The 24,451-nt window shown below is 41.5% G+C and overlaps 2 protein-coding genes across 3 annotated transcripts; one reads left to right on the forward strand and one right to left on the reverse strand.

The window, feature by feature from the left end:
- Nucleotides 1-13: 13 nt before the first annotated feature.
- On the forward strand, nt 14-13,535 carry MBD-like (methyl-CpG-binding domain protein 2). 2 transcript variants are annotated; one of them, XM_065232589.1, is made up of 4 exons: nt 21-231; nt 12,241-12,549; nt 12,851-13,025; nt 13,084-13,535. In XM_065232589.1, the coding sequence occupies exons 1-4, from the start codon at nt 110-112 to the stop codon at nt 13,393-13,395; spliced, it is 918 nt and encodes a 305-aa protein (XP_065088661.1). In that variant the 5' UTR covers nt 21-109; the 3' UTR covers nt 13,396-13,535. The 2 variants fall into 2 exon arrangements, with proteins under 2 accessions (XP_065088663.1, XP_065088661.1); XM_065232591.1 differs by lacking the exon at nt 12,241-12,549 and having other exon boundaries at nt 14-231.
- Nucleotides 13,536-13,857: 322 nt separating this feature from the next.
- On the reverse strand, nt 13,858-15,298 carry Kdsr (3-ketodihydrosphingosine reductase). The gene is made up of 3 exons (XM_065232455.1): nt 15,190-15,298; nt 14,854-15,116; nt 13,858-14,789 (listed from the first exon to the last, which is right to left on the reverse strand). The coding sequence occupies exons 2-3, from the start codon at nt 15,068-15,070 to the stop codon at nt 14,008-14,010; spliced, it is 999 nt and encodes a 332-aa protein (XP_065088527.1). The 5' UTR covers nt 15,071-15,116; nt 15,190-15,298; the 3' UTR covers nt 13,858-14,007.
- Nucleotides 15,299-24,451: the final 9,153 nt, after the last annotated feature.

A 24,451-nucleotide genomic window follows, 5' to 3' on the forward strand; every position in this document is an offset into this window, starting at 1 on the left:
AAACGCGAGTCGCCGCGCGAGTTGGTGCAAGCTTTTTTGTTATAATTCTATTGAAAATTGTGATAAATTAGAGTATTTTGTGGAGTTTCTCGCTTCCTTGCCGGTGACTATGAATGTATCGATCGAGAGGAAACGCACGGATTGTGCCGCCCTGCCCAAGGGTTGGCAGCGAGAGGAAGTTCTGCGGAAGTCCGGCCTCTCTGCTGGGAAGGTGGATGTTTACTACTACAGGTAGGTTAATTTTGGATTTTCGTAAATTTTAAACGTTCATTTTGATGTGAGATGTCGTATTTTTGTGTTAAAATGCGTATTCAGTTGAAATGGTAATCGTGAAATTGTTGGAAATTTTGTCTGAAAAACATTAAAAAATGTTCGGTAAAATTGAGGGATTAGGCCCATTTTACCGAATAGCTGGCGGGGCGCTAGAGGTCAATGCACTGTTAGAAAAAAATAATGCATTTAGAGTAGATAACCTCCGTGAACCACAACCTTACCAAAAATGGTTTGTTTTTCATGATCAACCTCAACTAAACTGGTTATGAACTTGCATGATAAAGTTTTAACCTTACGTATTACAGTCTTTTTTATCTGGATGTTTAAAAAAACCATCCCGGGAAAGATTAACCATACAATTACCATAAAATAAAATACAATCACTACAAAATCTATTGCCAATAATCCATCTGAATTGATAAATTTAAAATGTAGTTATTACAATTTGATCTACAACACGTCCCATGTAGTATGAATTTTCAACAATAGAAAAACAATAAAATTCATGCTTAATGGCTCAAGTTTGTTCGGGAAAAAGTGATTTTTTGTATGGTTAGGCTACATAACAACCCCCTTGTTCTACTGTTGATTTCCCCATTTACCATGGAATCTATTGCGGAAACTATGGTTATTTTATCGTTGTGGACAATACGATTTGTTGTAAATACAATACATTTTATGATCCTCTGTGGTTCTTTTTAAACGGATTACCATTCCAAATTCTTGATTTATCCATACACGGTAACCGCAAAATACCCAATTATGTTAAACAAAGTAAGCATTTTCAAGGGAAACTGAGGCTACCCATTAAATAAGTTTTAAAATTTTAACCATTTATGAGTAATTAACACCAACAAAAATAAGTAGTAAGTATTCACTTTTGAGTAACTAAATGTGGTTAGGTTCTAAATGTGGTCTTCTCAAGGGGTAGGTCACTCCGCACACCAATCGTGGGTCATCTTTTTTGTCAGTGTGCCGCAAGTGTGTCGATTGTGCCGGTCATAGAGCAAGCTGCGATTGTTTGTAAAATACCCATCCCGGCAACCCGGTGTTTCCCTTGGGTTTTTTAATCAAGGATAAATCGGATTGGGGATGACGCGGGAAGTGGCGAGTGTGTGAAATTTTGGTGTTTTGTGTTCATAGTCCTGTGTTTTAGTGTTTTATAATGCCCTCAAAGGCAGACCAGAAACCTAGCTTTTCGTGATGTGAAATGCATCGGTCTATAAGCGGCCGGAAAGAGTTGGAACCGGTGAGAAGCATTGTAGGAGACCGAATATAGAGGATGATGAATAGACTTCTTTAGTTTGTTTTGTGTGATTTGCAGCATTATTTGAATTAACAGCCTCTTTTTCTTGAGCCCACTCTAGAACCTACATTTCGTATTTAGATCGATAATTGAACTGCTGGTCTGTGTTCCTCAGTCAGTCAAACAGCCATAATGTTGTGAACAACTTCAATGGCAGTTGTCCAGCAGTGCTCCCATTTTATTTACAACAATCCAATGCCTACAAGATTGTGCCGAAGGTGTGCCGATGGATGTACCCAAGCTGTGCCGAAACTAATTTCGCACAATATGCTGAGTGACTTACCCCTTCTCAACTTGCGAGCCAGTTTGGAAATGCTAGCTTTCGATCTTCCACAAGCGTTTGTGAGCTTTTAAAAGCCTACTGCTTCACCCCCTCTCGATTGTGGAGTCCAGGCGTAGACTTTCAAATCTTCCAACGTCCAAAGCTTTCGTGAAAATATCTGCCAATTTTTTGGCTGTCCTAACAGGTTCCACCCGTAGACGTCCGGCTGCGATGATGTTTGATGTCGATGTGTTTTGGTCGTTTGCACTCCAGGTTTTGGGCCATCCCTATGGTCCTATGGTCACAGGTTTTAATATCTCGACACCCAGGTCCAGATAGCCAAATTGATTCTGCCACACCAGCGCTCAATGCTACGTATTCAGCTTCACTGGAGTATGTGGTCACCGTCGTTTGCTTCTCGCTTGACCACGAGACTGTGTTTCCATAAACCTGGAATAAGAATCCACTCACCGACTTTCGATCCAACTCAGCAAAACCAACTAATGGCTCCAAATCCGTGTCACGTGTTTGATATTCCAAAAACATATTCTTTATACCTTTCATGTGCCTCACCACTCGATTCCTGCCTCACTGTTGCTACGGATCAGCTGCCGTCCTTTCTCCATGGGCGTTTTTTGTTGGGTTGCAATCATTCACATTGAATTCCTTCAAGACCTTCTCAATGCTTGCTTCTTGCGATAAGTGCATTTTTCCCGATGTCCTCTCGTACACGATTTTCATTCAAAAAAAATTGTAATGCACCACAATCCCTCATCTTGAAGAACTGCGATAACTGCCTCGTGTCTTCTTCCACTGTCTTGATTTGCACTCCCATGATCAGCAGGTCATCGACGTATATGACAAGGTGGACATCATCGTTCCCCTCTCGTCGATCCGGGTATACAAGAAATAGTCATGCTGCGATCTCTTGAACCCAAGCGTCAACAGTAAGTGATTCAAATTTTCGTTCCAGCACTTGGGGGACTTTTGCAGCAGGCAAACTGTTCCAGGATCCGCTTTGACACCATTAGGTATGGCCATGTAGATTATTTCTTGTAGCTCGCCATGCATGCGTCTTCACATCCTCTTTGTAACGCGACAGCTAAAGCCACCCTAATTGTTGCCAGCTTGGCCACTGGTGCATAGGTTTCGTGATAATGGAGGCCAAGTTTCTGGAGAAACCCTTTCACGACCATCCTAGGTTAGGTTAGGTTATCTTTATTAGCGAGACTTTCACTCAGAGGCTGGTTCATCTCTTGACGAATATTGGCGAATCCAGAAATAGCGGTGGGGAGCCAGAAGGGACCCACTAATTAAGAGGAGTGGACAGTCCAGAAGAGACCTCCCTAGTAGCAGAGTATTTGTTTATCAGAGTTGGCTGTCGAGGTGCTGTCGTAGTTAGTAGATATTCCTGATTTCACGACCAACCTAGCCGTGTGTCTTACAATATTTCCGTCAGCATCTTCTTTAACGCAGAATATCCACTTTGGTTGCAAAGGTTTCACTCCTGTCGGACCTGGTTACTTATCATCGATTCCAGTTCATCATGGACAGTGACGGTGGATCTAGAGAATCAGAAATTCCAACAACAGAGGTTGCTCTAAATTCGATTAGAAAATCTAGCAACTTACCTGGGAGTCTGCGCTCCCATTCGCTGTGCCTATTGGTTGACTCCTGACAGTCGTCACTTCTTTATTGCGAAGGGAGCGCCCCAGGATTTACTCCCTCTTCCAATTCCTCGTAAGAAGCTTCATCATCGGACCTACCAACAAGACCTTCAACGCGTGGTAGATCTTCAACAGGGTTGTTTGATGCCTCTCCCTGGCTCGTGCAATGTGTAGATCAAGGGAACTTGAGATGCTTCATCGAGTTGCTCTGCACATGGAAACCATTCTTCATTGAACTACACATCTCTTGCGAGCATTATTTGTCTTGCTTCTCTGTCCCAGAGCCGGTATTAATGCGGAGCGTATCCAATAATTACCGTCTCGCGACTCTTGGGGTACAAAAATTTTTTCACCTCTGCTGGCTGCCATAGCCTTACACCCAAAAATCCAAGGGGTATTCAACTCTGCACACCTTAATTCGAACCGAGTGATTGAGTTGTGCCGAAAGCTGTGCCAAGCGTTGTGACGAACGTGCCTATCATGGGACAATCAAAGTATGCCTACCAAGGTGTCAATATTCCATGAGTTTGGCAACCCCGAAAATTTTATCGTTTATGATTGTGTTAACAATTTTAATTTCTCTGATGGATCATGGCAGGCATTCACCTTCATTCTCATTAGAACGTTAGCGGGTCGGGAGGTGGAAGAGGAACTGGAAACGATCAAACCAATACGGTGACCATGTAAATTCAACCCGTCCACAATATTCTGTGAGCTATTCTGAAACGATGTCTTTTTGAATTATTGATGCCTTGCAGGTGTACAGAAACAAAGGAGAAATCCGATCGATGATGAATGAAATCCCTCCTCGACTAAAGTAAACCCATAGCTCGAACGGGCGATAGTTCAATCCCACCAACGAACCAGTTTTAAATCATCTGATCGACTAAGAAGTGCGTGTCCTCAAAGATATAATCCAAGCCTATCGTATCGCCTACCTTTCAAGCCTACCAACCTACGATATGATTAAGTTTTGGTACCCAAAGTTGCGACCTATCACAATCACGATCGCCAAACAGCTGATGGTAGTAACGCTTTGTACATTCCTTTCAATGTGCTCGTCGAAGCTCTCTCCATGACCATCCATCAAGTTGACGAAAGAAGTAAAAAGCAACGGGTGAATGTCGTCTTCTGTTGTGATCCATCACCGATCTGGTCATTCCCGACAATCACGACACTCATCTGTGCTCGTTTTGAAGCAGTTGCTGATTTGCTTGCTTATGTGAGTGTGTTGGTGAGTGAGCCAACAGCTTCCGTTTCATGTTGCCTGCTTTGTTTGTAACTCACACAGTCGCGCCTGCCGAGACAAACTTGGAATGCGCAGGCATTGTTTTCATTTTCTTTTGTCGTTTCGCTTTTTCTCATGATCGTACTGCAGAAGTCTTCACTGTTTTCGTTGTGCTTTTCATCATCAGCAGCGAGTGTAACGTTTTGCTTGTGAGCAGCGACCATTACTGGTGATTGTTGTTTGCCATGGCTCTACTTATCACTGCGTGACAAAACGATCTGTCAGCGATAGTCGGTTGATGCGAAGACGAGTGTCACGTGAGTGTCATGATATTTTGCATCACTGTTGGTACCTTCCCACCACCGATGAAATCTACCAAACGTCTTCCCTTGAAGATCTACGAGACGCTGCGAGATAGAATACCCACGACAGTATAAAATATTAAGTCCAAAAATTAGAAGTGTATTCTGAGATAAGGCATCCAGTGGGTGATTTGGGTAAAGCATGTGGGCGAGCATTTAAGCAGCATTGGAAAAGTTCGCGATATTGCACGAAGTACATCATTGAAAAAAAAAATCGTGAATCGTAGTGAATTCTTGTGAACTTTCTAATACTGAATGTGAGTATTTCAAGCCATAGATGCTCGATGCTCATCGTTCCAAAATGAAATCCGAATAACGAATCATATCGTAGGTGTTCCGCCATCCCTGTCGCATAGTTGGGATCCATTTGCATGATGTTTATGAAAGTGGAAAGAAGAATTCGACAGTGATCATGCATAAGGGCCTATACGCGATGATCGATTATCTTCGTCAATTGTCTCTTTTGTTAATAATTCGCTAGATTTAACGTTTCTCGGTGCGTTTGCTGTTGCTTTTGATAGCCAATACAACCTGTTACCACCAACAATCAATACGAAACTAACGATTTTAAATTGGCTCACTACTTGACTAGCCTATTGGTCCCAAGCAAACGATTAACGTACCCCATTCTAGTGGAAATTATACTACTACACAATGTTTGTTTTGATTCGCTATGAAAGTTTGACAGATAAAATGAGAGGTTAGTGGATTTTCCTATGTTTCGAGGGGTGAATCGATTAGCTTGGGACCGAAGATAGTACCAGAGCTGAGCCAAAAAGTTGAGCACGTTTCTTCGGGACCTTCTGGTCTTAGAGTTATCTCTATGTTACTACTCTGCATTAAACAAATTCTAGAAAATTGTTTCGCTTAGCTGTAGCAATGCAAAGAGGAAATCGATGAAGAGAATCGATCATCGCGTATTCGCCCTTATGAGAGAAAATCGATGAAGAGAATCGATCATCGCGTATTCGCCCTTATGCATGCTCACTGTCGAATTTATCGTCAAAGACAACCGTCAGAAATTTTTCACAACAATTTCATCCTCAACCGAAAACGAATCGTCTCTAGAGGTACCCCGTTTTAGCCGTCTTGATTGCCGTATCGACACGACGCTCTGGACCGGTCATGGTGTAGATGAACTCGACTGAAGTGAGGCCCGAATAGAAGCTGTTCTAGATGAAAAAACGATCCGCTGGGATTTTTGCTGTGATTTTGAAGAGATGGACTGTGATTCTGAAGAGATTAGTTTTGCTAGATTTGAAGAGATTCATGATTCAGACAAAATACTTCCTTAATTTTTCGAACGATCTTCCACAACCGGTGGGTATCCGTTTTTTGTTTTTAAATTTTTGGTTGAATCCTTGTATCACCAGTTTCATGTAGCTTCCATTGGAAACGCAAATGATTTTCATCCATAAATAAAATTAATGGAATTCATCTGAATTTCACATAAACATTGATGCGGTCACGTTAATTTTATATGATTTTTCATATGAATTTCATCGCCTCATAATATTCATATGATTTTGTGGTGGGATTTTTAGCTATGTGATCGCATGAAAGCTATGTAAAATTCACATGGTTTTCATCCATTAGATATGTGATAAATTTATTGAGTGTATTACACTCTCTCACTAGCTTCATTTGGGAGTAAACAAAGTATTGAACCTTAGCAACGATTGGCAAAACATCAACACTCAACAGTGATGCCGTTTTATATTATATTGCCTGTATCCTACTTGTCAAAGTGTGCCTTAATGTGCCGAACAGTGTATCATGACCGACAAACCAACATGCAATTTAAACTTAACTATTGATCGAGAATCCATAACGGCCGATTCAAATGTGCAGCGATCCCATCTGTCAAAACCATAGAAATGTTTTATCTAGATAAAAATAAATTGTCCGACATACACCGAAAAAAGTTTTCATATAGCTTCCATTGGAAACGCACATGATTTTCATCCATAATCAAAATTAATGGAATTCATCTGAATTACACATAACATTTATGCAATCATATTAATTGTATGTGATTTTTCATATGAATTTCATCGACCTCTTAATATTCATGTGATTTTGTGGTGGGATTTGCTGCTATGTAATCACAGAAAAGCTATGTGAAATTCACATGGATTTCATCCATTAGATATGTGATAAATTTTTTGAGTGTAGATTAGACACAAACCAACTCATAAATTTTGTACGCGTGTTCGTGGCTAGGATACATATTTTCCGCGAATACGGCGGCAGATGTCAGTTTTGTGTTATGATCAGAAATTTCTTTGTAATTTGTATGATCATTCATGTCGGTTTGTCGGTGGTATCATCAACAATCAATACGAAACTAACGATTTTAAATTGGCTCACTACTTGACTAGCCTATTGGTCCCTAGCAAACGATTAACATACCCCATTATAGTCAAAATTTTAGTACTACACAATGTTTGTTTTGATTCGCTATGAAAGTTTGACAGATAAAATGAGGGGTTAGCAACCGGTGAACACTCGTGTTTATTTCAGTTACCATGGAGACGTAATTTGTGATTAGCCCTGGTCCCTTTCAAATTGTATCATTATTTATGAACGGTTCTTATATTTGAAATGACGTTTCACATTCATCTAGTGATGTCCGATTTTCATTCGAATAATCGTTTAATCGATTAACGAACCGAAAAGTAAACTATTTATAATCGGTTACATCATGCCGATATAAGCATTAACATCACCACAGCAAGAGCAAATTTTCATTACGTCGAATGTAACAAAGGTAAACAAAGTCGAGCTATCAGTGTCAATCGATTCTCCTGCTATTACACTATATACTGTCCGAATATAGGATCAAATCCTATTTTTAAATTTATTTGCCAGTCAAATTGCTTTTTGACGTAATCACCTTCCGATCAAAATAGTTTTCGATGTTACTTAAGTCACCCAATTTCTATGGAGATGCCGTTTGACTTAAGTAACAGCGCTGAGAAACCCGTGAAAAGTGTACGTTCGTCGTTTCGCTTTCTCATTATTAAAGTGAATAAATCGAACTGTTTGTTGCTAAGATGATTTCGGTAGTCCTAAAATGATGAATGGGCTGCACGTAAGGAGATGTAATTGATAATTCTCCCGAATATCCTGGTAAATACACTTTGACTTAAGTAACAATAGGGGCCACCAAACGACGTATAATATCTTTTGACTCAAAAACCAGTATTTTTGAGCATGAAAGCTAGCGATTTGCATTTGTATGATTAAAACCCTGCTAAATATGTTAAACATTGCTATCACTATGAGATTATATGTGTTTACTTGGAAATAGGAATAACTTTTCGGTCATCAAAACAAAACTTTATTTTTCTCGGATTGGTGCGAATGTTACTTACGACATAATGAAAATTTGCTCTTGACAGGATCATCACCGATCGTTTCAAACATGTGCTGCACTCTCATTGGTATAAAAATGGCAGCACAGCGAACAAAAAATAATCGATTAGTTGTTAATCGAGTAATTAAAAAATGGAACATCTCTGATTTTGGTGTGATTGTTTTGATAAAAATGAGCGCAAAATTTCATCTCTTCCGAGGGGGCAGCACAACCACAAAATTACCTTGAATACGGGGGGTTATCATTGGATGAAAGGGACCGTGAAAGAAGGCACTAAAATAGAAAATTTTTCTTCCGACAGTTTCATCTTAGTATTCATCTTTGGGGTTAGTGTCACATGGGTTACATCGGGTTTTATGTCCAGCCAATGCCACTGTAGGACAACAGTTCTAGAGATACGTTGCAGTTAGAGCCCCTACTGACGGTTGAAACTTTCAGCTACCTCGTTTTGCTAAGGGTAATAAGCTACCGTTGGTTAAACTTGAATGCCTCGCTTCTTGTAGTAATTGCGTTGTACATTCGAGAAGAATTGGCGTTGACGAGAGCTCTGTAACTCTTTACTCCTATGGAGAAATCTCATATGTAACTGTCAGTCTATGTGTGAAACATGGCGGACTTTTTCTTATTCTCTCACTCCAACGCAAAACCCCATAAGGAACTGTCAAAATGTGTGTGAAGAAACGTCACTTCGGGACTGGTGTCAAGGCGAATTCCCGGCCTTGATTCACGGTGAGCTTACAGATTTTTGTCTGCCCAGTGCGCAAAACAGTCAGGTTCAATGAGTCATTTTCATATGAATATGAACTGCCATCTGCCTCATCATTCACTGCCTCGTGAGAGTCTGAATGATCGAGTCACTGACAGCCGAGCACTCAGTCAGTAGCTCAGTGAGCACGTTTATCCTTCCTTGATGGTACCCAATACTTGTTTTGAATGACTGAGCGTACATTTTCTATGGAAAAATGCCTCATTTACATGCTGTGTGAGCGAAGGCAAGCGGTGTGAGTTGCCTGTTCGTGAGTGACTGAATGTTTTTGTTGGCTCTTTCATTGCTTCGTCCTTTACCGTTTGGTACAAACGATCTGCACAGAGCAATGGATTGAATAGTGTAGTCATAGAGATAACTCTTAGCATTTGTAAACAAACCGTTCCAAAGCCCTTTACTCACAAAGCGAAGGTCACTCACGCAAATCAAAACCATCATCGGATATGGGAAACTTCCACCTTCACGACGATGGTGTTGGTTTGTCTAGGCTGTCTTCGATTTGTGAGGAATGGGCTTTGGAACGGTTTGTTTACAAATGCTGATGGGCCCTTTTCTACTGTTGATCCAGAAACGTGCTCAACTTTTTGGCTCAGCTCTGGTACTATCTCCGGTCCCAAGCTAATCGATGCACCCCTCGATACATAGGAAAATCCAACCCCTCATTTTATCTGATTTGTGCTTGATTGGATAGATTACGGCAAAATGCGTCCAGTCGTCAATAATGCGATCCATCCCATGCCGGCGGATCAATGGGGCCACAAAATCCTCGATAGGGCGGCACTGCGGCAGATTTGTCGGATTCCGGTCTTTTGGCACATATGGTATATTTTGACTTTCCGCCGTACTTCCGGATCATCCAGCGGCATTGTGGATGTCCATCCCAACAAACATTGGAAGCGGAATAAGAGCTTATTCAAACAAAAATATGCTTCTTCAGCTAAAAAATTGCTTATTCAGCCTTTAATCAGCACACATTGTTTGTTGGGATGTTCTCCGACCAGTGGTCCCATCGGGAAGTTCTTTCAAAAAATGTCTGGAGTTCTGACAATATTCTGCTATTTCTGGAATTTTTAAGACTCCAAAAGCTCCCAGGAAATCTCGGAATGTCGATACTTATTCCTCGTAGCTCCGTTGGTTCTTAATGTATTGAGAGTTTTTGGGTACTTTGGGTACGAAAATTCTCAAATTCAAATGAACTTCTAGCATTCTGAGATAGCCAAGAACTTAAAAAAAAACCTCAAGCCTCCATGTATTTCCGGAGATTCCGATGTTTCAGGAAAAAGCTGAACTGTGAAAACTTCTGATGGTTCTGAATTTCTATCAAGTAATGTTAATATTAACCCTTAAAAATCTAGTTAACTTCACTCTTGACTCGTTCACTCATAGAGTCTGAGCCTATTTGTCTGATTCGAAATATCGATTTTGCTCCACCAAATCAGGTCTTGATAATTCTCCAAATTTTTAGCTCATTTGGATCCGAACTCATACCAACACTACTCACTACTTGACTAGCCTATTGGTCCCAAGCAAATGATTAACGTACCCCATTCTTGTATAAATTCCAGTACTACACTACGTTTGTTTTGATTCGCTATGAAAGTTTGACCAAAGATGAATACTAAGATGAAACTGTCGGAAGAAAAACTTTCAATTTTAGTGTCCTCTTTCACGGTCCCTTTCATCCAATGAATACCCCCAGTATGCAAGGTAATTTAGTGGTTTAGCTGCCCCCTCGGCAAAGATGAAATTTTGCGCGCTTTTTTATCAAAACAATCACACCAAAATCAGAGATGTCCCATTTTTTAATTACTCGATTAACAACTAATCGAATATTTTTTGTTCGCTGTCCTGTCATTTTTCCACTAATGAGAGTGCAAAACTTGTTTGAAACGATCGGTAATGATCCTCTGAAGAAGTTAATGCTTATATCGGCATGATATAACCGATAACAAATATTTTACTGTTCGGTTCGTTAATCGATTAATCGATTATTCGAATGAAAATCGGCCATCACTATGAATGTGAAACGTCATTTCAAATATAAGGACCGTACATAAATAATGAAACAATTTGAAAGGGACCGGGGCTAATCACAAATTACGTCCGCACGGTAACTGAAATAAACACGAGTGTTCACCGGTTGGTTTGACAGCTAAAACGAGGGGCTAGTGGATTTTCCTATGTTTCGAGGGGTGAATCGATTAGCTTGGGACCGAAGATAGTACCAGAGCTGAGCCAAAAAGTTGAGCACGTTTCTTCGGGACTATGCTCATACTGCAGTTACTATAGGAAAAGTGAACTTTTTGTTCTCATCGTTCTAGCCCTTCGCCGTAGGTAATGATCTCGGGAAAGTGTGCTACCTGTAATGGGAGACTGGGAGGGGGAGTCTAAAATCTCTCAAAAAGTGTCCACGTAGTTTCTGAACAGTCCCTTGCTTTCGCCTTGATATCTGCCCAGATCAGCTTGTTTACTGGTTTCGTGTCCGCCCCTTCGAAGTGTGTGCCCAACCCACCTTCGCTTACATTCTCGAATTTCTGTAAATTTTTGGCTACTGGTTACATCAACTAATAGAGCTCGGCATTCGAGTTTCAATTGTGAGGTCACGAGACACTCTGAATTATATATCGTAGGCAACTTTTGAGTATCCTCCGCTGAATAGCAGCACAAATTGCACGTTGGAATTTAAAATTAAAATGTTGGTGCATTGACTAATCCTTCCACTACTTACAGAACTATAGAATTTCCGGCACATAAATAATCGCATAACCTCCAGCAACCCTTAAAACTCCTGGACATTTCAAGATATTCCTTCTTCCCAATCTTCCTCGACCACAAGAACCATTGCACAAACTCCCGGGACATTCCAAACGGCAGAACCCGTTTTAATCTGTTTGCTGCATATGAAGCCCACGTCCACAGGATACATCTTCTCACTTTCATTATTATAATTTACACGAACCACATTCGCAAACAATCCCCCCCAACGTCCGCATCTAGCCCGACGGGTAAGAAAATCGAAAGTAAACCCCAGCTGGCCCGAGCCCTCGGTGACACGATCGACCTGTCCACGTTCGACTACCAAGCCGGGCGGGTCGTTCCGAGTGCAACCCACATGATGCTTCAACATAATGCCCTCAAACGGAAGCTCAGCGTTACGCCGCCAACCGGATCGTCCAGCAGCAGCAGCAATCCAGCACCGGCTGGGCCCAATCTACCACCACCGGTTCCGATATACAACCAGCTACCGTCGGCAGGAAGGCCCCAACATCATCATCACCATCATCATCATCAGCAGTTCGATTACAGGTACCGGTCCGGCGACCGGATGTTGACTTTCTGCTTCCGTTTGATTTGATTTTGGGTTTTTTTTTCTGCATCGAAAATTGATCATAATTGGCTGAAGACATTTTTAGGACCTGCAGGAAAATTCCGCTGAGACGCGAAAAAGAAATTAATCTGAAAAATTTGCGATTGGTGATTTTCTGACATTGAAACGACCGGCAAAGCTATCGATTCTGTGTCAGTTCATATCGTTTCGTTGTTTCTTGAGAGCTTGTTTTGTTCCGGTTTCCGGCCAATAATGGTTTGTGTGTTTGGTCAATTTCAGTCGAGGAATGCGAGCGGACACTTCCCTCATACCACCGATCCGGCAAACGGCTTCCATTTTCAAACAACCGGTGACGGTTGTAAGATCGCAGGAGGGCGACAGCAAGGTCAAACGAGAACTACAGCACGGTTCCCAGGTGAAACCGAAGCAGTTATTTTGGGAAAAGCGCTTGGAGGTTGGTTTTTGGTCAAATTCTCGTAGTAATCTGAAACCAAGTTTGATTGCTTCTGCAGAATCTTCGCGCCAACAATACGTTCAACGAGGAGATCGGCGCACTGGAGCTTCCAAAGCGGCTGAAATCCGTGGGACCGGCTGTGAACGAGGCCACCGTCCTGCAGTCGCTGGCCACGGCTCTGCACAACAACACGCATCCGGTGACGGGTCAAACCGCGTCCAAAACGTCCCTCAACACCAACGCCGGGGTTTTTCTCAACCCGGACCAACCGCTGATGCACGTGACAACGGTGACCGAAGATGACATCAAGCGACAGGAGGAGCGGGTCCAGTTTGCGCGGCTGAGGCTGCAGGATGCGCTGCGTGCTTAGTTAGGATCAGAGGTAATCTCGGTGTGGTAAATTATTCCCTTAGGTGTAACGCGCTTTTCTACTACGTATGGAGTGAACATTTTCAACTTATTTCCGTGCATGGATGTGTGAAAGAATAAATCTCAACCTTTTAGTGATAACCGCGAGGGAGGGAGCATGCTAGGAGATATCACATCCTTATGGTAGATGTTGTTGCCGACGATTCGTAGAATTTGGCTAAACTGCCTTGACTTACAGTAGAAAACTCATAAGATTTCTAGATTCTGATATCTCATCAAACTTTCAAATTGTAGAACTCACAAATTTTTCCAAAGTACTTTTAAAGCTAAAATCCTTCTGTAACAGAACAACCGAAAGAACTGCTCATGTTCCAAAGAAGGGAAAATCTCTTTAAAATTATTATATTCGGGCTAGTGTTATAACCAATAGTGAATCTCTTCTTACAACTGCGACGTTACGAGCTTTATTCATCTACCTCCGCATCTTAATGCTAACTTATTTACTACACCAACTAACATTTTATACTGGTACTGTTGAATGCATGGACACAGGATTTGCTAGCTGCGAGCGAACAACATCGAAGAGTAAATTAGCGCCATCCCTCGCTCCCTCTTAGGTAGCACCCGCAGCGCTAGCCTTCTCTTTAGCACATTTCTTGATAATCCGCTGGAAGTTCCACTGGATCAACAATCCAACCAGCCGCAACGGTCCCAGCAGATAGAACTGCAGCACACATAGGACCGGTCCCTTCCAGGGTGACATGCCCACGCACAGGGTACTCAAAATCCAACTCTCCAGTCCCAGAATCGAGAAGAACGATCCCTTCAGCGCATCGTGAACAATGCGCTTGCCGACGTCCTCCGGCTTGGCCAACCCGCCCGAACCGGAAATGATCTTCGTTTCCAACGGTTTGGATTCATTTTCCCGCTCAAACCCTGGAGTGTCCGTATCGGCCGGAAGGGCCAGCGTCACGCTCACTCCACAGTGCTTCGATTCCATGGCGATCGTTTCGGCCAAACCTCGCAGGGCAAACTTGGACGCCGCATAGGCTCCGTATCCGTACAGGCCGATGAGGGCAGCTTGCGAAGCGGTAATGACTATGATGCCCTCTTTGGCTGCCTTCATCTTCGGTAGGACATAGCGTGTCGGGTAGTACGTGGCAAAGTAGTTGACGTCCATCATCAGCTTGGCGTCCTCGATGGATGTATCTTCCACCGTTCCGCAGATGGCCATCCCAGCGCAGTTAACCAGCATAAAGATCGGGCCAACGGAGGCTTCAATCTCCTCAAGACCTTTCTCCACACCGTCATAGCCTTTTGCCAGATCGATGGAACGATACTCTATCTTCTGATCCTCGCTGGTCTTATTCTTAATCAGTTGTTCTTTGGCTTTTTCTAAAACATATGAAATTACGTTACTTTAATGGACAACACCCCGCCCTCATTGTTTTTGACTAACCTAGTTGCTTAACATTCCGGGCCACGATGGTAACGTTAGCACCTTGGCGGACGCATTCGACTGCAGCCCACAGGCCGATTCCACTGGATCCGCCGGTTACGACTACATGCTTACCACGGATTTTGGTGCGGGTCTTTCGCGATACCAAATAGAAAATCAGTCCATGCACAAATACAATACCCAGAACCGTTAGGATGATCTCAATTTGATGATCCATGGTTGGGTGACACAATCGGAATGCGATGTTTACGTTCGATGATTGCCTGTGATAAGAGATAATTTCAAATATGAGATATCTTCCGTCAGCTCAGCTATGGATTCACTTCTTCAACTCACTTCAAGTTATGATTGTCACTGTTGTTTAAATATGTTTGGTGGGACTTGTGTTACATTACAAAAAAAGGTTCTGAAAAGTTAGCGATTGAGGTAAATTTTTCTAATCTAAAGGGTTTTCAAATCGAATGCTTTTGGTCGGCTTCCAAAAACATCGTCTCTGCCAAAAATGATAACGATTTTCTGACAGATGACCCCTCCCTTAATTTTGGGAGTTTTTCGTTCAGTGCATTCCTGGTGTTTGGCTGGCTGCGTTAGGGCATCTTTAGCGGCGGTCCAATTGGCTGGATTGGTTTAAATTTTTGGAACAGATTAATCACACTAATATTTGTTTACGGATACTGTAGTTTTTTACCGAATGTGGAACAGCTGAACATTCGGTAATATGTTCGGTAATTTGATTATTTACAATCCGTTCAGTAAATTTTCTTCGCCCTTGAGCTGTCAAAATTTACTGACCTGGGTTGTAAATTTTACAGAATGATTGGTAAAGTAAACAACACCGTTCGGTATTAATTGGCGCCCGCATAAACAATAACCATAAGATGCGCCTAACCACCAATTCGGGATATCATCCCAATTTTATGTGGTATGGTCGCACCATCTAAGATATCGTCAGTATATGGTACACGTTTATTAGGGCGTTGACGGCCCCGCGAAAAATTTGCTCTTCCAGCAAATATAGACAGTTTCTTATGGGAATTTTCGGTGTAGTGAAAGGATAGTACAAAGTCCGCCATGTTTCACGCACAGTTTGACGTTTGCTAATGGATTTTCTCATAGGAGTTACAGAGCCGCCGTCAACGCCAATTTTTACCGAAACGACTGTAAATTGTTTCCCTGAATGAACCAAAAATTATGAAATTTTTCATTGATTTCTATCGTGTGTTTTCTTCAAATGATGATTATACAAATAAAAACGGTTCGTTTGACTCAAGGTTTGACTCATAAAACGTTTATTTTTGTATATCACACCGGAGAACCGAAGTAAAATAAACTACGAAATGGAGGCAAATGCTGAGTTAGCAATTTAGATGAACTAAATTTACAAGTCAGTTCGATAATGTTTACAATAATCTGATATTGTTCGACGGTTTGTTTTTGTAAAAGATTATTTTTACAGTACATTCGCAAGTAATTTGAATTTGCAGTTTTTGGTATTTTTATGTAATTTAAGGGAATTCTCGCGTCACTTTTCAAAAGGTCCCAAGTAACAATTGTAAACAAATCGAGTTAAGCGATACAAACTATTGCTCTTCTATCATTGTATGTGATGCAAAAATACCCACCCAAATATACTTTCATTTATTTAAGATAATCATAGGTCAAAAAGTGTCCCAATGTCAAGGGGTAAGTCACTCAAAGTAGTGCCAAAAGTAGGTTCGGCACAGCTTGCACACATCTCTTGGCACACCTTCGGCACAATCTCGTAGGCATTGGATTGTTCATTAAATTAAATGGGAGCACTGGTGGACAGCTGTCCTTGAAGTTGTTCACAACATTACGTGCTGTTTGAGAGTATATTTCGGAAACATCTGAGGTCTGAGATCCTCTAGTATATTCAATTAGAGATATACTAGAGGATTTCAGACCAGCAATTCAGATCTCGGTTCACGGTTAAATTCGAAATATAGGCTTCCGAGGGCTGTCGATTGCTATCGATGCCGGTCACAAGTCTTTAAGCTACTACGCAAATGGAGTGTACTACGAACCGGAATGCAAGAACAATTTGGATGAATTACATCATGCAGTGGGGGCGCGGTTGGATACGGAAAACTCAAAGGAGAAGATTGCTGGTTAATCAAGAACTCCTGGTTCAACTACAGAGGCAACGTTGGATATGCTTTGATGGCGGCGATGGATAACAACCGATGCGATGTATGTAAATTTGAAGTGAAATTTCTGTGGAGATGGAATAAATGGTTTTCAATTGTTGTAACATTATATAAAAAAATGTAAGTTAATTAGGTTTGGTATTGTTCAAGTGAGTTTAATTTGGTAGATGACCAATTGACCGAGTGCTGGTGATTTGCTGCTGAAAAGGCCGAACTACTTTTCACAGCATAATCACACGAAATTTTTATTGCTTCCACTCAACCTAATTATTTTACAATTTTTAGACCGAATTTCACTGGTTGAGGTACTACGATCAAATACTCCTGGAACTCCAACCCTATGGTAAAACCGAACGTCTTAGCTTGTGATCCTCCTTCTTGGCATAATCTATTCCGACATCAAAAACCTCCTCAACAGTTCCTCTTCCAGATTGATCAGAAAGATGTAGTACTTCTGAATCGACTCCGTCGGATTGACCAGCAACGTCTGGACGACATTAGAGCAGTAGGACTTGTAACGTGCACCTATAGCACAGATGATCGATCCTGCAGATAGTTCTTGTCGCGTACTTGAATGCACTGATACTTGTTGAATACGTCAACCGTCCACCGTGTCGAAGCTGTTGTCCTTGACAAAGGCTCGCCACGATTTACAGAATTCACCCGGGAAGTAGTCCTTGGAGAAAAAGCCCAACGTTTTGCCATCCTTAGAGCAACCGTAACGGCCGTTGTCATTTGCGCGACTATTTTAACAGCGCACATCGCTCTCATTTTGGTTTAGTCACTCTTCTCCACACCGGTCGCTGCTATCGCGGTTATCAATTTACTCGCCGTAGTCCGTACCGGTATAGTGAGCATTTTGACATTTCTACGAACAGCAACCTTTCTCCCGCGCTGCTAAATTTGGTAACGCGCTTCTCACCGAGAATCCGACTGCTATTTTAGTTACTCGTATGGCAACCCCCGATACGGTAGCTGCGCTATGATGAGGGCTGCTAAAATGAGTTTAGCAGCGTACCGCTACGGTTGCTCTTAGATCCCTTGATCGCCTCCAGCAGGTTTTCAAAATTGACCTTGTCTTTGTCGTTCTTATCCCGAACCAACAGCTTCACCGACGGAATGCCCTCCTCATCGTCCTTCTCGATCTGCTTCCGGAAATCGACCTTCTTCTTGCTGGTCAGGAAAAAGATTGAATTTTCGCACAGCACCGTAATCGTATCGATCAGCTCGTAGCCAGGTCTTCAGTGAGGTTGATTTGCTGTAGATGGTTTCCTCGTCTACGCCGACCGCCGTCAGAATGCAATCCACCTTCTGCAGCGAATCATCATGGAAAAACTCTGGTTGCTTCCAGCCGTCGTAGAGACATTTTATTCGTCGGTAGAAGGAATCCTGAACGAGCACGATATTCGACATTTTCGAGGCCGTTGCGATTGCAAACCTATACCAGAGTCATATAAGCTTGAATCTCATATTGTGTAAAAATCCATAACCGTCGATTTAAATGCAATATTCAAGTAGCAATAATCAACCAGATGGCGCTAGACATTACTCTCATTGATCTGTAAGAAATTTGTTTTTGTTTTGATTTATTATTTCAAATGAATAAAGGAAATTCAGTGCCAACATTTCAAAGGGGCGTAATTGCATTTGTAAACAATGGCTTTAACCGTCGATTTCTCGCGAATAAAAGCTCACTCATGAAAAATAATGACACCAGCGGGTAGAGGAATGTTTCCTCTACCAGCTAGCATTGTAATTTTGGAGAGGTAAGATTTCATTCGCCAGAAATTGACGGCTAAAGTCATTGTTTACAAAAGCAATTACGCCCCTTTGAAATGTTGGCACTGAATTATTATCGAGATGGGAAGAAAATGTGAGTTTTTTACTATGATGGAAACAATCAAAGGAGCCCTGGAAAACTCGGAACAGTGTCATTTTACAGTTTTCCGAATTGCAGTGCACTGTAAGTTATGGAATATTTTTTACGATACATTGATCTTCTTTCTTCTTCTTCGCATTTCAAGCTTATTGCATATCGCATATTAGCTTATTGCGTGCTCTCAACTTAGTGTTCTAGATGCACTTCCACAGTTATTCCTCATGAGAGCTTTCGATGCCTGTACCATTTTTGCATTGGTATAATTGTGTGGCAAGTCCAATCATACTTCTATGCCCAGGGAAGTCGAGAAATTTTCCAACCCGAAAAATTCCTAGACCGGACCGGGAATTGAACCCAGCAACCTCCAGCATGGTCTTGCTTTGTAGCTGCGCCTTTACCGACTGAGCTAAGGGAGGCCCCACGATACATTGATGATCCTAACAAAAAAATAATTTCTGTCTGCGCCTAAACATTCAAGCTGTCAGAAATACTGGGTTGCCAAATAACTAGTTCACGGTTTGCAGATGAAGTTTATTCCTTGATCACTGTAGATTTCCAGTGGAGCTGCTCTCAGTGTAATAAATCGCCTTATCGCCATTTTGCAGGTTTCTGTCGACAAGCCTGTGACAACCTCCAAATGACCTGCTCTAATCGTCAGACACATAAACAGCGCCTCTTAACTTCACTGCGACCTCGACTGCGACCTTGCTTGACAAGTAGAGGTTCAAAACAATCGATTTCAATGTAACTGAATTCTCGAATATCACGTGCTTCAGGAAGTGGAGCCATCATAGGTTTGTTTGGGGTTCCTTGGTAAACCTTACACCACATGCAGTTTTTCTTGATTTTCCGATACACTCAGTTTGACCATAGAGGTAAAGACCAGAAGGTCCTGAAGAAACGAGCTCAACTTTTTGGCTCAGCTCTGGTACTATCTTCGGTCCCAAGCTAATCGATGCACGCCTCGAAACATTGGAAAATCCACGAACTCCTCATTTTATCTGTCAAACTTTCATAGCGAATCAAAACAAACATAGTGTAGTACTAGAATTTATACTAGAATGGGATACGTTAATCGATTTGCATGGGACCAATAAGCTAGTCAAGTAGTGAGCCAATTTAAAATCGTTAGTTTCGTATTGATTGTTGCTGATACTCTTTATGAGGTACTTTCAGGTTTCGTTCCATTATTGGGATTTCCTCTCCGTGCAATTATCATTGGATTAATCGGCAGACAGTTTCTTCCGCTTGCATGTTCGTTTTAGTCGAACCACTGTGGCTTTTCTATCAATTGCTTGCACTCCCATTTAGAAAATCTCTTGAAGTCAAACAACTTTGGAGACAATCTGTGTACATTTTTGTGAGTAGTACCAACAATCAATACGAAACTAACGATTTTAAATTGGCTCACCACTTTAGTAGCCTATTGGTCCCAAGCAAACAATTAACGTACCCTATTCTAGTTGAAATTCTATTACTACACTATGTTTGTTTTGATTCGCTATGAAAGTTTGACAGATAACATCAGGGGTGTGTGGATTCATGCAGAACATGCAGGGGTGAGTGAAATAGCTTGGGACTGCTTGGGACCGTTGTTCTGGTACTGAGTGAGCCAAAAATAATAATGATTTTCTTTGGGACCCAGTGGTCTTAGAGTTACCTCTATGGTAGTACGGAGTTCTTCAATAGAGGTAACTCTAAGACTAGAAGGTCCCGAAATAACGTGCTCAACTTTTTGGCTCAGCTCTGGTACTCTCTTCGGTCCCAAGCTAATCGATTCACCCCTCGAAACATAGGAAAAACCAATAACCCCTCATTTCATCTGTCAAACTTTCATAGCGAATCAAAACAAACATTGCGTAGTACTAGAATTTCGACTAGAATGGGGTACGTTAATCGTTTGCTTGGGACCAATAGGCTAGTCAAGTAGTGAGCCAATTTTAAATCGTTCGTTTCGTATTGATTGTTGGTTCTTCTTCATGTTCTTCAGGTTGTTTTGAGATTTCCGATTGCTCTGGCCATGTTGTCTCGTCCTCATACAGGAGTCCTGGAACATTACATCAACGACTGTATTCGCTTAGGGTGGAACATTTCCCCCACTTGGTAGCTTCATCTGCAACGTTTAGATGTGAGGAAACCCATCGCCCTTCATCCACTTGTGACGCATCTAGGATTTCAGTACATCGAAAAGCTACACACTGCTGCTACCTTCGTTGACCTGATCGCAGCCAGGATAAAATAGTACAGAATGAATGTGATCAGAATACTCGTTTCTCAATTCGAAAAGTGTGGTTTTCTTCAATGGATTTGCCAATCGTGCTCCAAGTACAGCCACCTGCAGTGCTGCAGTTCAAGACGAGGATAGACATACTACTTTCGTTTTTGATAATACCAGTGAACATCGAATTTGTCTTCTTGCATCCATAAATACATGTAGTTCCAAGTTTTCATAACTGTCTGGATCGTAACCTGAGAAATAACACTTAGGTACTCAGAGTTGGTTGGAAATGCTACTAAAATGAAGCTTTAGTGTTATACCCGGAAAAAAATAACCATACAATTACCATAAAATAAAATACAGTTACAAGTAAATCTATTGCCAACAATCGATCTTATTGTGTGTATATAGTACACGAAGTTTTAGCATATTGTTATTACAATAGATGTACAATACGTCCCATATAGTAAGAGTTTTCAACAATAGAACAACAATACAATTAATGGTAAATGGTTCAAGTTTGTTCGGGAAAAAGTGATTTTTCGTATGGTTAAGATACATAACGACCCCCTTAATCTATTGTATATTCCCCAATTTACCATAGATTCTATTGTAGAAACAATACATTCTATTGTTATTTTATCGTTGTGGATAATACGATTTATTGTAAATACCATAAACTCTATTGTATGGTTACAATACATTTCATTGTACCTCTACGGTTCTTTTTTTTACGGGTAATTTTTAGCTAGAGAATGGTCTTAGAAGAGGGTAAATAGGTAGTTCCGTTAGAGTACGGCAGTATGAAAATTGAATAGAAGTAGAAAATGAGCGAAGGGCCAATAATACGACAGTGCAAGTCAAACGTCAAACTCTTTGCCTAACCCGTACGATGTACGCGGAGGTTTGAAGTATGTCTTCAAATCTACAGGCAAAAAGTGTGCGCCTGACTTTGTTCAAATACTGCCTATTTGAAGACATGCACTGTCGCATTAATGGCCCTTCGCTCATTTTCAACTTCTATTCAATTTTCATACTGCCGTACTCTAACGAAACTATCTACCTACCCTCTTCTAAGACCATTCTCTAGCTAATAAATTATCACACTAAAGCTTCATGTTAGATAGCACTTTGAACCACAAACGAAGTGACAGACGGAGCGGCTCGAAAACTTTGGTGACTAACCTGCTATTTAAATTTTTCAGTGTACCACATGGCAACACCACTACTACTGGATTGTACCACATGGCAACACTACTACTGGATTGTACTAGCATTTTCACCAAATGTATCAGAATGTTTTGATTCTATCTCTTTCACTCTACTCAAAACTGAAATGCATAAAAAAAATGACAAAATGATACGCACTCTTTGCACACTGTCAAAGAATCATTGTACACAAAATCAACTTTGTTCAAATCAAAACAAAAAAACTAACCCATCTGGTGGATGATGGCACAAGCTTCCAAGAAAATTCTATTACAGTGAACCACATTATTTTAATGGATTTCTTCGCCAGTTAGTCGTCTGTCACTTCGTTTGTGCTTTGAACTTAGGTACTGTTACTTCATCCAGGTTCATCAAAATCTTTATCCATCGATTCCATAGCGGCAGTAAGTCTTCCGACAGAATATCATCCCAGTCGATGCCAGCTCTACACACTACCTGCAGCAATATTTTCCCATGGATAACGAACACTGATACGAGCCCCAATGGATCAAATACACTCATCACCAGTCGTAGCATCTGTCTCTTCGTTGTAACGGTCTCACCTATTATGATCGGTTGAATATCTTGTTTGAAAATTCTGGAAAAAGTGAAGACGTCCGATTGCGGCATCCAGATCATTCCTAGAACTCGTTCGAAACCAGAAGTAGGTTGTGTATTGAAGTTCTTGATCGATTCTAGGCTCGAATCCCAATGTTGTTGTAGAACAGGAAGGCGCTTCGTAGTAGGCATTTGAAGTTAGGAGAACTGAATCATTTCCACGATGGATCACGCATTGATGGATCCACTGGCTTCGTTGGCTTCAATTAATACTCAACCGCCTTCCGGAAACTTCAGGAACCTTGTTCCGTTTATGTTGCTGAGCTAGCAGCAATCAACTTCGCATTGGGGATAATTTCCGACATGCCCACAGACCATTACTTCATCTTCTCAGATACTCTCAGTTCGATTGAGGCTATTCGGTCGATGAAACAAGGTAGGCACTCATCTTATTTCCTTTCAAAGGTAAAGGAGCAGATTAGTTTGCTGGTCGAAAGATCATATAGGATTACTTCTGTATGGGTCCCCTCACATTGCTCAATCCCAGGCAATGAGAAGGCAGACTCTCGCAAAGGTGGGCGCACAACAAGGCGAGACTTATGATAGAAGAATTTCACATGATGAATTTTTCGCATTAGTATGTCAGAGTTCTCTTCCAAGTTGGCAAAACGATTGGACAAGGACTTCTCTTGGGCGGTGGTTACATTCCGTTACTCCAAATGTTTCTTCGAAGGTCTGGATGTAAATCCGTGATTCATTCGCGTGATGTCATGACTTATGCGCGCTTATGTCCAACCAATACTCGCTAGACGCACATCTCTACAGAATAAACCTCGTTGACAGCAATATATGTAGGTGCAGAACCGGTTATGATGACATCGGTCAGGTAGTTTGGCATTGTCCGGGTAATGACACCTCCAGAGCACGACTATTGGATACCCTATTGGCCCGAGATAGACAACCCTTCCGTGAAGTAAGAGATGTATTGGGAACTCCTTTGTTTGTCTGATGTTAGGGTTTGATGTGACCATCCCCTCCTTTCCACACATTTTCCAGCCAATGTGTCCCTGTCTTATTGTCCACCTGCTTCTGTGCTACTTGCCCTGCTCAGCCAGCGTTCGATCAACCGTTCAAGAGTAGCATCTGAAGGAGGCTTCAGAAACCTGTTTCCTACCTAGATCTTTCCAATCGAGATTGTTACTCATTAACCTCGAGCCTGCCACGAGTAATTGGTACCCAATACGAACCTAGATTACTGCTGTTTAAAATGTTAATAAAAAATACGGGATTTTGGCTCCGCAAAGTGTCACACACGACTGAGCCTAGTAAATAAACGAACTAGTTAAAAAAGAAAACTTATTTCCAAGAGCCAGGACGTGATTTTTTGCTCGAATAGTAGAAGATGAAACTATAAATCTTGAAGCAATAAAAACAACATTAGCTATCAAGAGGTTGAATTCGTCGTCGCAACATAATCTTCAAGATTAAAACCATGCCAAAATCTAACGGATTTACATTACAAAATAAAACCGTTCGATTTTGGAAACACTCAATTTTTGGACTTGT

This window comes from Ochlerotatus camptorhynchus, unplaced genomic scaffold, assembly GCF_037179485.1.
Source record: "Ochlerotatus camptorhynchus isolate MF236.1 unplaced genomic scaffold, CSIRO-AGI_Acam_v1.1 ptg000370l, whole genome shotgun sequence".
Taxonomy (NCBI): Eukaryota; Metazoa; Arthropoda; class Insecta; order Diptera; family Culicidae; genus Ochlerotatus; species Ochlerotatus camptorhynchus.

Bases quoted from the DNA above. Each gene is read 5' to 3' on its own strand.
- Kdsr (XM_065232455.1), bottom strand. From the start codon at position 15,070: ATGGATCATCAAATTGAGATCATCCTAACGGTTCTGGGTATTGTATTT. The intron at 14,790-14,853 runs GTTAGTCAAAAA...CATATGTTTTAG, and splicing joins CCGGAATGTTAAGCAACTAG to AAAAAGCCAAAGAACAACTG.
- MBD-like (XM_065232589.1), top strand. From the start codon at position 110: ATGAATGTATCGATCGAGAGGAAACGCACGGATTGTGCCGCCCTGCCC. The intron at 232-12,240 runs GTAGGTTAATTT...GTCCGCATCTAG, and splicing joins GTGGATGTTTACTACTACAG to CCCGACGGGTAAGAAAATCG. The intron at 13,026-13,083 runs GTTGGTTTTTGG...TTGCTTCTGCAG, and splicing joins TTTGGGAAAAGCGCTTGGAG to AATCTTCGCGCCAACAATAC.